Below are 15184 nucleotides of genomic sequence, written 5' to 3' on the forward strand. Positions count from 1 at the left end.
GCGTGGGGAGAGGTAAATAGGGCCCATGCACAATCTGCACCTATACATTTTTAGATACTCTGCCTTTTAGGTATGGATGGAGTCACAGGAAGTTTTGACCTCTTGTCCCTTACAAATTCAGCTTGCAACTGAGATTCTTCAAACTGACAGAAACGTGTGGGTTGCAGCAGTAACAATGCCTGACTTACCCATGTCAGCTTTTCACGTGGGGACCTTGTATTACAGAGTGGACTCAAAATATCTCAGCAACCCTGGGAGGTAGGTATAGGCAGATGGAAAAGCACCGGTTTAAGTGACTGGCCTAAGATTGTGCAGCAAGGAACAGAACACACAAGTCCTGTCTCATCTCTCCAAGTCTCTCATTAGGGAATACTTTTCAGGTAGCATCTGCTTTTGTGACAAGTTTTGTCACAAGTTGGGGCTCTCAATTAATACTATGTCCTGGATGACGATGTGGAAAAACAAACAAACAAACAAACAAAACCACCTGCCTACAGATAAGGACTTAAAAAAAAAAAAAAAAAAAAAAAAGAAAAAGAAAAAGAAAAAGTGATGTTCCAGTGTTGTTGCTATGTTCTAGAGCTAAATAGAAGATTTAAATGTAGACACACACTCAGATGATTCCCTCCCTGCATATGCATCATTGAGCAACTGCATCCTCCGTAATTAGGAACCCCTACGTACCTTCCCCCCCCTCCTCTTTTTCTCTCTCTCTATCCATCATCCATGTCTGTATATTTGCCCTTCCTAACTGTATTTGATTCAACTGTGGGAATGTCAGATAGGAAACAGAACAGAAAAAAAAATATTGCTGCAGTGTTCATGTAGCATTTTTAATACTAATTTAATCTGATTTCTATTGGGTTGTTTCTCAATTTCATGTCTTTAACCTTCTTATATGTGCATATATATATATATATATATAAAACTGTAACAAAAGGCCCATACCATTTGTTTCAATAGACAAAAAAAGGAGTTGTAAGCCTCACTGCCCAACCCACAAGGCACACTGAAAGGTAAGTGGGAAGGGCTCTAGACAGGGAAAAAGATGTAGCCCTTTTTTTTGTGGTGCTCTTCAGTCATCACTGCTGGGCTTGAATGTTTGTGAAGGTATGGCGTAACTGTGCAGAAAAGGGGAACAGCTGTCTGGGTCACTTGCAGATTTCTGGTGCAGCAGCCCCAGGAGTGAGAGATCAGTTGGAGCTGTTTTTCCCTCTGTTTGGTGAATGAGTTTCTGAGGATTCTAGTTTTGTTAGGTATTATTCTGTAGTGGTGGCAGAAGTGATGATGGTGGCTGTTTCTTTTCTTTTTTTTTTTTCTTTTTTTTTTTCCTATTGGCCCAACAGTTCTCTCAGCAGAGCAATTCTTCCCTGTCTCCAGCAGCCAACCCTCTCCCCAGTACTCCCATCAGCCTTATTTTTTCCTAAGAACAAGGTAGAGGATGCCAATGATGAAACTGAAGCAAAAGCAGATCCAGGCCAATATGAAGCTGTAGCCGTGGTGAGCATTTACGAACCCTGACCGCAATCCTGTGAACCGAGCTGTGTAAATGGAGGCTCCAATCAGGATGCACAACCCTGTGGGAAGGAAGGGAAAACAGAGAGTTGGAAAATGCACAGAAACCAGCATTGCTGCAGGACATGTGAAGTCATGTTGTCCCCTGTGGCTGCTATGCATGTCTTGTGTCATCCAAGAGGGGGGCTGCTGCCCATTAGGCTTATTTCTAGAGGGTTTCTCTTGCAGACATGATGACTTGGGGCTTGCTTATTGGGTGCCATGTGGAATAAACTGTTGATAACTGGGAATCAGCAATAAGATCTGCAGACAGTTTGGCACTATATGTTGGATCCTATGAGCAGTAGCTGCCTAACTGTTTATTCCCCTGCCCCCTGAAGTACTTTTTTTTTAATATATATATTTATATATATATATATATATTTTTTTTTTTCCCCAAAGGTATTTTGCAAAATTTACTGAGAATTTCTAATGAAAACCTGGAAATATTTTCACTATCTAAATTAGATTAAAAGTATGTATATATCACTCTCCAGTTTCTTTATGTTTTATCAAAAATTGGTCCGCTGGAAACTTCTAGCTGGCTGACAACTTCCCCGATGGCCATGTGTGGCAGACACATGTGGCTACTTGTGCTTGCGGAGGCACTAGGAAGCATGCAGAGCAATTTCAAGGCGTGCATACTTACAGCAAACCAGCATGATGGCTCCAGTGATGTAGAAACGCTTGCCTTTCTCTAGGGTGAACAGCTGGACAATGAACATGACAAGGGCGATGACGGAGAAAATGATTGAGAGGATCATAAAGGCTTGTGCTGCTTTGAGGGGCGCTGTGAACACAGAGGGAGCAGATCTGAGGTCAGGACTCTGCCTCGGTATTGTGCGCCAAAGTCTGGCAAATCACTGCCACAGCCAAAAGGCAGATGTTACTCACCCGCTTCGCTGCTGCTGACTACCAGCTGCCTGCAGGTGCCATTGCACATTAGCCAGAGTCCCCACGAGCCTTTTCCGCTGCCGGTGGTGCCCACCATCCAAACCTGAAATCGGATGACACCGTTGTGTTGGGGGGGGACGTACCGGTGGAGAGGAGGATACAGTCCCGGGCCCGGCCAGCCCCGCGGAGCCGCCAGGGGTCACCATCGCCCCGGGCACGGCGGCAAATGGCGGCGGCAAATGGCGGCGGCCTCGCCCCGCGGCTGAGGGGCCCCGCGCGGGGCGTCGCAAGATGGAGGGCGGCGGCGGGGCCAGGGCCCGGCTGTGGTGTGGCCGCGGGTCTTGGCGGGTGATGATAAGGGGTAAAATGTTAGGAGGTGTGTGGATGGCGGCTCCCGGGAGCGGGCTGTTATCATAAAAACAGACGGGCACGGGAGAGCGCGTAATTATGTAACAGCCTGACAGCCAGATGGGATGATAAACACCGCTTCAAAGCCATCAGCTGCTGATCTCCTCTCGCTTGCACGAGGAGCGTTCAGGTGCTGCCGGTTCTGGGATGCAGCACAGAGCATGGCAAGCACACGCTGCCTCCCCATACCACCCCAATTCAGCTTGCTGAGCATGCCCTGAACTCGCTGCATCGTGCTCTTACTTAAGAGCAGATGTCTTTCATCTACAGACCTCAGCACCCACCAGCCTGCATGATGGGCTACTGCTGCAGAATGTGGCAGCAGCCCCCAGGTCTCTCCTCCAGGGTGGTCTCTACTTACATTGGCAATGGTGGAGACGAAGAGCATGATGACGGTGGCGATGTGAACTACAAAGATACCGGCCAGTAGCACCAACATCTTGGCGTCCTTCCTAGGTGGTGTCGCTAATGCAGAGAGCTCTGGAGGAGAACAAGAGCAGAGGGAGATGATGAAGGGAAGGGCTAAATCAAAGAATACCATTGTTGTAAGCGTTATTTACGTGTGACAAAGCAGGTTGATCTTAAATCCATTCTGGAAGCATGTAGTCACGAAAAAACATAGCTAAAACCTTTGTCAAAATCTGCAAGGGAGTTGCTCAAGCAGTTAAAGAAAGCCTGGAGGTAAAGGAACCAGTCTGGGAGGAGATGTAGAGCAGGGGTAGTTAGCTTTATAGCATTTTAAAAATAGCCTGGGTATATACATAGGTTGCTTAAACTAGTGTGTGGTTATGTAAAATAAAAGCGACATACTGCAGGCCTACACTCCAGGAAGCAGAGTTTCTGTTCACAGGATTCACGGAGGTCAGGAAAGATTTTGTCTTCCTGATCTCTTTTCCTTTTGCAGTACAGCCTTCTCCAGCTGGTCTGGGACATTGACAGGTGGTGCGGAGTGGAAGAATGGGTGTTCCTTGGGTACATCAGGTGCTGAGCAATGGTAGAGAATGGATTGGGGGACTCCCAGTACTCAATGGCCTGCTCCACTATGTAAGGAGAATAACTGGAACAGAAACACCACTGAAGTATTCTGGAGTAGAGGGAGATGCTTAATTTTGAAAAGAAAAGTACCCTTTTCCTTTTTAAAACTTGAGGCATGCAGTTCACTTTATTACTGCAGTAAGATTCTCTTGTAATGCAAATTCTTTTTTTTTTTTTTTTTTTTTTTTTTTTTTTTTTTTTTTCCTCCCTCTGTACCCTGCAAGCTTTTACTTTTGTAAGATTCATTATCATTGATGAACATGTCATTGGAACGACAAGGCTTTTGGGAAGGAAATGTACTTTAGATAGCTCTTGTGACACTCTTTATCAAGTCTGCTGTCTTTTTCCCTAAAAATGTGAAATACAAGGAATAAATCTCAGCCGTGAGAGTGAGTGCAGGCAATTCACACAAAGTGAGTGAGCATATTTCCTCTCCTTCCAGGAATTTGGTAGTAATCAGGCAGGAAAGTTTGCTGGGCCGACTCTGTGGCCATTGAAAGACTGCTTCCTAGAAAGTTTCACAGCGCTGTGTTGCTCTATCTCTTGCTAGGAATGATACTGAAGTGCTGCTGAAGAGCAGCATCAAGCATTTAATTAATGTTGGCTGTCAAGTTATTTTGGTCCAGGTGACTCAAGTAAAGTTTGATGCTGTCACAATTTGTACAGGGTGTGGTAACATTGTCAAGGAACAACACAATTATATTTCATGATGTCTTTCATGCAAACTGTGACAAAAAGCTTTGTAAGGTCCTATAAATGTTTTCCTTATTTACTCACTGACTCCACCTTCTCCACTCCTGTCTTTCATTGTGGGTGTATATGGGATTGTATTCTTTTAAAGACCTGCAGCTATTCCTTGCACTGCTTGGGATACAGTTTCCACAAACTACAGTGGGCAGGCTGGCTTCTCCATCAGTGGCACTTAGTCCAAATTCAGGATTAGCTTTGTTATGCAGCCCTCCTACCCAAGAAAGATTATTCTTTAGAAGGATAAATTAGGTTTGGTGACTGTTCGTATCTCCTCAGTAAGAACTTGGCAACCATGAGGTTTCCCTCAGTTGGAAGAACTCTCTAAAATTTAGCCCTGGCTTGCTTGTCTGCTTTGAGGTTGCCCTAGCAAACTTCCCCTTGCTCTAGGGCTTGATTTGCCTGGATGGCCTGGACACTGGTGGTGGCCTGTCTTGTCACAGTGCCTTCCTTGATGATCTGGGAGGAAATACAGCCATAAGAGATCCTCTCTGTAGTAATGGTCATTTGTGTGTGTTTAGCATTGCTAGAAGCCGGTTTCTCAGTACTATACACTGGCTACCAACGCATCTGGTCTGAGCAATAACTCCCTTTCTTCTCTTTGACTGCAGAAAAGAATGGGGGTTTTACAGTGCTGGATGGGAACTGACCCGGATACCTCCACTGTACCGTGAGCTGTGAAACTATTGCTATTGCTGAACTTAGTTATATAGCTGCAGCAGGTACCTTGAACACATCGTCTAAGTCAGATGCTCCCATCCCTTCGAATACTTGTCATCCTTGTTTCTGATTACCTTGGTTCATACACAGAATGTAACAAATGCTATTGCCACTATTGTCTACTGTTATGTATATACCAAATTGTGGCAGACCTGCCTGCTGTGCCTTTGCTAAACAGTGGTTAAACTTTCTTCCTTTCCTAGATAAATGTTCTTTTTCATGTTTCTTTAAAAATGAGTTCAGTGGAGGTTTTTTTTTGCTGATTATTTCTGAGGACCTTCAAAAAAGCCCTGTACTTGAAAGACTGAAAACCTACTTTCATGACACCCTAAAGGATTACAATAGTCCTTTAAAATGCATCTTCTGTTTGCATTCAGAAACGAAAATGAGGGAAAATGTTACTTTTCAATGTAAAGAAAAAAGGAAGAAGAAAAGGAGAAAACCAAATCCTTTATTCCCTTTACTCTTTCTGCCCGGGTTTTGCACTGCTTTAGAGCACTGTCAGTTCAGGTGATATCAGTGTACCTACTTCCTGAGAACATCAGCACCTCTCCCTGAATATACATGCTATCAAATGCATGCCCCCTGGGATATATGTTCATAGCTTAGTTTTGAATCTTTGTGAGTTAAAGCACACGCCTCCCTCTCTATTCATTCACTTTCCCCTTCCTTTAACTCTCTCTGCTTTTTAAATAAAACACTGGAGAACAATCCCAAAGGAACAGTGGGTGAACAGGATTGAAATAGAGTCATCTCTCTCTGACTATATGACATGGACTTTTCCTCCCATTATGCAGAGAAATTGGCAGAGTGTTGGTGACTGACAGGATACTCTTTCCATTTGTTAAGTGTGAGACATCTTTCTCCGCTACAGGGTGGGGTCACTTTGCTGGAGCAATAGGACACAATTGCATGCAAATGCCTTTTCTAACATTCCCCTTTCTAAACTGCAGTTGGATTTGGAGTTCCTTAGGCTCTTCTCGGATTATGAGTCAGTCTTAACCTTCATAGAGCTGCCGTTTTTTTCCACTGACTCACCCCAAAGCTCTCAAAACCATAATTATTTAACCCTAAAAGTGTTCAGGACACTATTAGTTTTAAGGCTGATTCTCAAGAACCTGTCAAGCGAACAGGTTGTGAATCCTGCAGTGAACGTGCTGGTGCATCTCCTTAAGGAGAGACTCCAGCTAAGCCAAGGAAAACAAGGCTGAGATATGATAGTAGAATGGCTACTGAGGTAGGATATTCTGGTGGGGAAGAAGGAGCCAAGATCATGCACCTGCTGAACTGCATGGGTGAGTCGAGAGAGAAGATCTTGCACTGATGACAGAAGGCTGGGCTGACAGATGAGGAGAAATAGCAAGTCCCACCAACAGTAACCATGAATAAAAATCACCATAGAAGCCTTCAGCACAAAAATGCCTACAGATAAGCACGACAGACTATATCTACACAGAGACTTTTTCTCTATTCATGCAGGAGTGCACATACAAGGAAACAACACATAGATCTGGAGCAAGCCAGTTCAAGTTCAAGCAGTCAAGCACTCCATTAAAAACTAAGACAAAGGTTTCCCATGCAAGCAAGATGTAGCCACCTATAACGTCCCTCTGTCTAGTTAAGTGTTTTGGAACCTGCTGTCTGGAGGGCAGGCCAGATAAGTGAGTCCTTGTCCTTAGTTTACAGCTTAGCATAGCATCAGGATGGAATGCAAAGTGCCACTTGGAGATATAACTAAGTATAATTCCCATATTATAGTTCCTCAAATAAAGGGAGTGGGTTACTTGAGAGGACAAGCCAGATTAGGTAGCGGTCCTTTGCTTCTTGCAGAGAAAAGGAGTTGCGAGGAAGTGTACAGGATGTTTCCACAGGAATGATTGGGTTGTTTGGTTGAAAAATGGGAGCACTCTCAATTAAATCTGAAATATTTTGGATCTGAAATGTTCCTGAGGGGTGGAGTCGTCTGACTTGCATTCCTCTTCTCCTCTCTGAACTGAAGTTTCTGCGTGGGACTTCCTCTCCTAGGATGAACTGATGAGGTACTGTGAGAGATGCTGACTGAAGGGAGAGCATACAGAGTCCAGAGAGCACATGACATCTAAACTGCACCTTCTGTGAGCACTGTGGTGACTTGCAACTCCCCTAAAAATCTATTTTTTTTTTCCTGAAGTGCCTTGAGATTAAGACATTCAATTTTTCAACATCTTGGGGAAAGATTATACACCTTTATGAACACAACAAAAATCTCCATGGATTGAAATCAACTGAGATGAAAGAAATTCTGCCTCCTCTGGCTGCCACCACAGAATATAAGAAATGCAAAAGTAAGTCAGATCAGTGGTCCTTCTCAACCAGTACACTGTCTCTGATGGTGGTGGTAGGATATATCTTCCAGTATTCAGAGAAAGCACATGAATTTGGCCATAGACACAGGAATACTGGTGCTTTAAGTCAGGGTCAAGGCCACTCAGAAAGGAAGGGCAAAATTGGAAAGAATGGGACAGAAAAGACAAAGTATTTGGTGCTGTCTGAAACTGGCACAAACTGTCACTGGTGCATTCCTCACAGCAAAGGTAGCCTACAAATAGCAATGCCATGATGCCATCAAGTAGGAGAAATCTCAGGATAGAACAAAACTCTACTGAGTTCATAGATCTGCCTTTGACAGAGCTGAGGCCAAGGCTTCATGTTAGCCCTGCTATGATTACACGCCTTGTCGCTGTGCATGATATGAGCGTGAATTCTCATCATGCCCAGGGCCACTTGGCTGACTGCAAAGATGTGACGTTCTCTGTGATATTCTCGTGGCACGGTGACTTTGGACCCATTGCACTGATACTAGAAAGCTCATGACAATTTTGAGCAAGCAGATTTGTTTTTTATTATTAATATTTTTTATTTTGAACCTTTGCTCTGCTTCTTGCTTTAAATCTAGCTGAATCTGGAGTCCTTGCTGACTCCAGGCTTTTACAAACCACTGTACACCAGCACAGCTGTTGAGAACCTGGTTTTGACAGACCGGCCTGACTCAATTTACAAGTCAGATGCTTTTTATAGAGATGTAGATGAGTAGGCTGGTGCCTCTGGAAAGAGATTTCACATGTGTGGGAAAAGGGTTGGGCAGGAGGCGTGTGTGGGCACATAGAGACCTTTGGTTTATGGCAGTGAGAAAATTTTATGCGTGCATGGGTGTTGTCTGTCTGGGGTGACCACATGGGGTACAGCGAGGCTGTAGAAGTAGCAGATGAATGTTAAACAAAAGGAAAGAGTAGAGCAGCCCCAGGGGTTAAAACTGAATATAAGCTTAATTAAATGAAAGATTTTGCGTGGTTCTTGGGAAGCATTTCCTGGTGGTACATTCTCCAAGGGATCAGGGTGAATCGCTTTCCCAAGGGAGTGGTTAAGCCTCAGCACGTGAATCACTTCTTGTGGGGCCAGACAACGTCCTCGAGAATGTACCCTTGGTAACGAACCTCCCCTTGCTGACAGATGCAAGGGGGAATCAGAAAAAATGAGACACTAGGGTTTTCCAGCTCTCATGCTCATGATTCATCTGAGAGTGGGGAAATGTCAGAGCTCCTAGGGCAGACACTGAGAAATTGGCATTTTCTCCTGAAGAAACCACCCTGGAGCGTTCAGCCATGTGACAACATCAACAGAAACTCCAGAGCTCACTTGGTAGTAGGTAGAGGAAGAGACAGCTGCCCGGGGCTGGGCAGGCAGCCAGCAGCCGATGCGGGAGGAAAACACTGTCACTCCTCACACTAGACACGCGGTGGAAGGGCTGGGACTGGCAGGCAGAGTGTGACAGCGTGGGGTAGGGGAGCTCAAAGCTAGAAGCAGCACAGAAGTGATCCTCTGCACCTTGTGAGGTGCTCTGGGAAGCACCCTCGCCCCTGATGCGTTGGATGGTCCCTGGGTGGGTGAATTAGATATAGGGAAAGGCTGGGAGTTGCTGGGACTTGAAGGGGCTCAGACAAGATGCCAAGATATGCAAGAAATAACTGACGGTCTGGGAGATGACACGGCGTGTGTAGGGGTGTGTGTGTGCAGCTCGGTGTGGCTCCCCGTATGAATGGGAGTGTGTGTCTGTGGTTTCTCTGTGAGCAGAGCTGAACTATGTGTGTGCATGCATGCGTGCTCATGCATGGATTCCTTGTAGGTGCACATATTTACCTGCACGAGTTTGACAGTGCCCATGTGGGAGAAACCACCTGACAGCTCTGACAGGGAAGATCAGGTTACAGCGTGGTGTGAGCAGAAGTGCACATACCATTTCTCTGTTTCTCTTGGGAGTGCCTGCTTTTCTTCCTTGTTATAGCCTTTAGATAGAGGTGGAAGGTCTGTGGAGCCCACATTGGATGTGTTTTTGGCTGCATTTTTTAATTTAAAACTGCAAATCTCTGATTTACATAGATAGTTTGATAAAGATTGTCCCTTTTTAAAAAAAAAATAATATTTATTTTTAATGAGAGTGAATAAATGGTTCCTCCTCAGATAGAGTCCCTCTCTCTCAAGACTGAAAAACCTCTGAACGTGCCAGTACAGACTATGAGACACTGAGGTCAACATGACTTAGACATCTCAAGAGTCTGAGCTTTTGGGTCAGTCTGCCTCCAGGGTGTCCTTGTTCCTATAACCCAGCTTGGAAAACACAGTGAAGGACTAAATTGCAAAATTGTTCAATGGGTCTTTCTTTCAACCTCCAGAGCATATTGGGCGGGGTGGCGGGGGGGAGGGGGGGAGAGAGGATGAATGAAAGAACACCTCCTGGGTATAAAGAACAAACAAGAGGATGCTGTGCAGCCTGGAGTTGAGCTGTGGTCTTTGGGGGGAAAAGGGGACAAAGGTGGTCATGAAGTAAAATGTCCTGTCTGGCTTTGAGAAGGCTGCTTACATCTGCAGTTACTACGAGCTGGCAGAACCATGTAAGACAAGGATTGTTTGAGCTCATGTTACATACGGAAATGGCTTTCTGCACAAGTCCCCTTGCTGGGGCACACCACACTGACCTGGCTGCAGCTGCTGAATCCAGCTAGCAGGCAGGTTGGCACTGAGTTCTGGAGCTGGTCATCAGCAGCCCCTTGACCAGCTTGCTCCCAGCTCTGAGCATTTTGCAGCTCACTCCTCTTTCTCCCATGGCTCTCACTGTCTTTTTTCCTAGGGCTTGTTGGGGCCCGTAGGGGAGATGTCGATCAGGAATGAGAAGAATGTGGACGCTGGACCCAGTCCTGGCAGTTGCTTTCACAACTCCCCACCTTAAGCAGACTCTGCCCTGTGAGGGCAAAAGAGCAATGAAGGCCTTCACCCCAGATTTCCTCAAATCCAAAGATATCCTCTATGTCGCAAGAGTTAAGCCTTGAGCATTAGCCACTGCTCACCTGCCTTCAGCCACCCAGTGCTCAATAGCCCATTGTGTTTCTCTGCATGCCTGGGGATGACCTAGTCCACGATCTGTTCCTGGAAGCTCATTGTTGGCATATACCCATCCATGCCTGTGGAGCAGATTGATTTTTATGAGGGAAAAGGGTTAAATCTTAACTAAGAGCTTGGAGAAATGGTCGGTCCTCAGGGAGGGTGGGTTCAGGAGCAGAGTTGTCCTTCCCTACCATGACAGAGCATGGACTACATTTGATCTTACTCAGAGAACAGCTTCCATGTACTCTCTGCCCTGCTGCAAAAAGTTCAGGAGGAGGAGGATGTGTGGAGCTGTAAATTTGGCCCGGGTTTCCTTTGTTCATTGACCAGCTGCTCAAACTCAGGAGGTACTTTCCAAAACTCTCCCGGGGGGACTGAAGAAATCCTGCTTTAGATTGCAGCCCCCGGATGTACTGCTTTGCTGCCCTCCCTGGAGAGTAATATCAGAAAGCAGTGTAAAAGAGGAGGTACTCTAGACTTCTCTCTGGGCTGTTTATATGGGGAATTGCTGCTGGACCCTTTGTCATGCTATGGGATGACTGACGCTGGCAGAGGATCTGTACAGTCACATTTGGGCTGGTGCCTCAGCTCATTCATTCGGGGCTGGTGTTACAGCACTGTAGCTACCGGTTAGCTATCAATTCAGCAAGGCCATGGAGAAGAGTCTCCTTTTCTGTGTTTGGTGCTTTGCCTCAGCAGAAAAGACTTGTGCTGCATTAAGCATCCATCTTTAGATGGGGAGATGGAAATCTACTTCCTCACCCTCCCTTTTGGGGGTGCACCTCTGGGGCTTTTACATCTCCACGCCTTAAAGGAAAGGTGAAGAATGCTCAGCTTTTAGTCCCTTTTCATCATTTTCTTTGTATGCGAACAGCAGGAAGGAAAAAATTTGGGAGTACCACACCCTGCAGCCTGCCCTGTGTTGTGCTGTGTGGCGGTGCTGTCATCTGCCTATCAAAGGGTATGGGAGGAGGAGAGATACAGGGGGTCTAGCAGTGCTACTTCTTGCCTGGTGGGGTGCCTGAGTGTCTGAGGTCAGACCCCAGCTGGGCACTAGTCAGGTCCCTTCCTCTTTGTGAAGAGAGCACCCATCAGGCAGCCAGTGGGAAGGAGAAACGTGCTGTGGATCAAAGAATTACATCTTCAGCTTGGGGCTGATGGGGCTGCGGAGCCCTGTGAGAGTGGGGACAGAGCTAAGGACGCAGCCTGCATTCCCATGTGCCAGCCCTGTAGCTGGGAGGGTGATGAACAGAGATGGATTCATGCCTGCAGCAAACCCCTCCTCTGTCATGGTAAGCAAGGCCCCCAGGTGGGCCTTTCACCAAAAAGACACGGGCTGTTATCAGCAGATCTCCCAGAGCTGTTTCAAAACGCTACCTCCGCTCCACCCCAGGGCGCCCAGCAGCAATTCCCGCGTGCACTCACATTGCTCACACACCACAAAACCCAAAGACCAGCAGCTAGGCCAGCAGGGCCGGTTCTCCAAGCCCCTGTCCCCAGCAGGGCAGCGGGCAGCACCAGCAGCCCCATGGCACCCACCCCAGAGCTGGGTGTCTCCCGGCGGCATCCCAAATTCCCCGTCCGCTAGCGTGCTCTTGGGCGCGGCTCGGCTCCACCTCTCTTGTACATCTGCCTTGGGACAGCCTGTGCCCTGCGGAGATGCCCAGCTCTCTCACGAGACAAAGGGCCCGGTCTGCGAGTCAGGCATTGCTCATAGCTGGGGAGAGCCGGCCACAGGAGCCTGCAGCGAGGAGCTCCTCGGGTGGGTGAGCAGCAGCAGCCTGCCAGGCCGTGCTTCCAGGCACCACCGTGTGAGCGGGAGTGAGCTGCAGCTCTTTGGATGCTGCTCCCCAGTGGGGCGGATAGAAGCAAGCTGCCTTCCAGCCCATGCTCCCTCTGCACACAGGCCCCAGGTTTGGCAGCTGGGTGAGGTGGGCTGGGTGGGGACATGGGGCCATTCGGCTGACTTAGCCCCCTGTTATCACAGGAACGATAGCTAATGAGCTCCATGCTTTCACGATCTTCATGCTCTGCTCCCTCTGTGTTTGCTTAGGAAAGAATCCAACTCCATCCAGAAATGTCAAGTGGGCCACACTACTCTCAGAGGTGCCTTGAGGAATTCAAAGCCTTTGAGTGAAAGTTGCTCTGCGGCCACAGCATTTACTTATTTATTTTTTTAACAAACCGATTTCATTGTTAATCATGACAACTCCCCCGAACACTTTCCACCCAGACTGACTGTCAGCTGCCTCAGGCAGCTTCCTGACCACTGAAACACATCTATTTCTTGGGCAGGAGGCATCCCTGCGTGACCGAGCTGCAAGCAAGAGGGGACCTCGAGAAGTCACAAAATCCATCCTGCTGCCACAAGACATGGTCAGCCCAGCTTTTTGGACATCCCTGTAATAACTGTCCACAGCACCAACCTGAGCCCCAGCAATTCTCAGCTGGACTGAATATAATTTTGGGCTCTTTCAGCCCCATGAAACTGTAGGGGCGGACTGGGTTCCTGCTACGGGAACCAAAGCCTGCTGCCAGCAAACTGCGCTCCCTTTCTCAGACCTCAAAAATAGTTCAGGGATTCGACCGCAGGACACGAACCACAGAAGACTGATGAAGTGAGAAAAGTGGTGTAGATGGGGAGGGAGAGGGAGAGGTTGCATAGAGAAAGGCAGGTGAGTAGGGAAAACTGCCAGTCTCCGCGATCCCACACTTCCCATCAGTGCCTGCCCCCACCACACCCTATCAAGTCCACACTCTCCCTCGCTTTGCCTCTCACCACTCCCTGCTCCCGGGTCTGTGCTGCCAAGGAGGGGGTGCAGCATGAATTTCCACCCATTGCAATGTTCCAGCTGGGGCTGGCTTCAGGAGCTGGGACCCCCAACAGCATGAGAGAGCTGCTCCCCCTAGTACCCCAAAGCCTCTCCAGCTTCACTTGGAACAAGGGCTGTTGTTTTAAATTAGAGCTTGGCAAAATACTGACGGAGTGGAGAGAGAACGGAGACATGCAGAAAAATGTGAGCAAGAGCCAAAAGTGCTGAACCAGCAGCCCTAACTTTGAGCGGGCGTTTTCCCACATTTGTAAACAATGCCAGCGCTGCTCCGAAGGAGTGTGGCAGCTCCCATGTCACTGCTGGCCCAGCCTGGGCTCTCAGAGCTGGTGTCCCAGCTGCACATGCCCTGGAGGTAAGAATTACATTGCTGGAGCCAGTGCTATATACTTGCAGCATTGTTTTACCCCGTAACACAGCTGGATTTCAAAGCAAATGCTGAAAGTTGAGGTGAATCCCGTGGCGAGCTCGTATGCCAAGTCAAAGTGGCAGAGCAAGGGAGAAAAGCAAGCTGGGCTGCAGGACAAGGGGAGCAGGCACCCGTGAGTGAGAAAAGTCGCTGAGGATTTGGAGTGAAGCTCTTACCGTGTGAGCTGGGGCTGGTGCTGGCACCTGTGGAAGCAGGAGCGTGCGGGGCCGCGGTGCTGCTGTGCTGGAGCGCAGAGCCGTAGTGAAGGGGAGTGACCTGCTGGTGGTTTAAGTTTCCTCGGTGGTGCGCAAGGGTGGTGTCTCTCCACTCTGTTTTAAAGGAGTTACTATGAATCAGTCTGCCTTTAAAGCGAGGGAGAAAAAAAAAAAAAGTTTCATAAGCTACGCCCTGCTTTGTTGGCAAGGTGTCAAGAGTCACTGGGAGGAAACCAGCGATTCAAAGAAATCTGTGTAGGGTTGTGTCTGACTCAGAGCTCAGCACAGAGACCGCAGCCTGGAAAAAAAAGACTGACGCTGATCCAGCTGAGTAATAGAGGCCCACAACAGCATCTGTTTATAAAACTGAACTTCTGGTTGTCATAAAAAATATTGTGTAGTTACAAATGTGGCAACGAGACTTCAACAATACAATTCCCTCAAACAAGCAAACAGCCGGTTGGCATGGGACGTAGTGAAGCTGGGTGAGTCACCACATCCCTCAGCCCTCTTCTGCACAGAGAGAAATTGCCAAGGTTGGCAGTGTGAGGGAATGCAAATCTGACCTGTGGGATGGGCACGGGCAAGACTTTAGGGAACATACCAAAGAGCAGAGATGCTCAAAATGCAGCTCTGGCCTGGTGGTGACTCTAGAGCAAGCTGGCCAGATGGTGGTGGTTTGCTTCCACAGGGAGAGCATGGGAAGGAAAGATGGAACAGGGAGTTTGTGATTCACAGTTTTCTGAGGTCAGCATTTCTTGTCAACTTAAAGACCTCTAAAAATAGATTCTTTACATTTGCAGAGAATTGAGTGAGGTAGCTGTCTCGTGGATGCTACAGGCAACACTGAATGGGGATGTGCTCGACATGCTGGAGAAGGAGGAAGAAGTTTGTGAGACAGCATCTCGGTTAAGATGTGATCCATACTGTGATAGAGTTGGTGATCTGCTACT

At 47.6% G+C, this 15184-nt stretch overlaps 1 protein-coding gene across 1 annotated transcript; it reads right to left on the reverse strand.

The window, feature by feature from the left end:
* Positions 1 to 1319: 1319 nt before the first annotated feature.
* Positions 1320 to 14380, reverse strand: EMP1 (epithelial membrane protein 1). The gene is made up of 5 exons (XM_032207912.1): positions 14193 to 14380; positions 3218 to 3336; positions 2449 to 2551; positions 2204 to 2344; positions 1320 to 1577 (listed from the first exon to the last, which is right to left on the reverse strand). Exons 2-5 carry the CDS (start codon positions 3293 to 3295, stop codon positions 1414 to 1416), a joined length of 486 nt encoding a protein of 161 aa, XP_032063803.1. The 5' UTR covers positions 3296 to 3336; positions 14193 to 14380; the 3' UTR covers positions 1320 to 1413.
* Between the last annotated feature and the right edge of the window lie 804 nt (positions 14381 to 15184).

This window comes from Aythya fuligula, chromosome 1, assembly GCF_009819795.1.
Source record: "Aythya fuligula isolate bAytFul2 chromosome 1, bAytFul2.pri, whole genome shotgun sequence".
NCBI classification, from domain to species: domain Eukaryota; kingdom Metazoa; phylum Chordata; class Aves; order Anseriformes; family Anatidae; genus Aythya; species Aythya fuligula.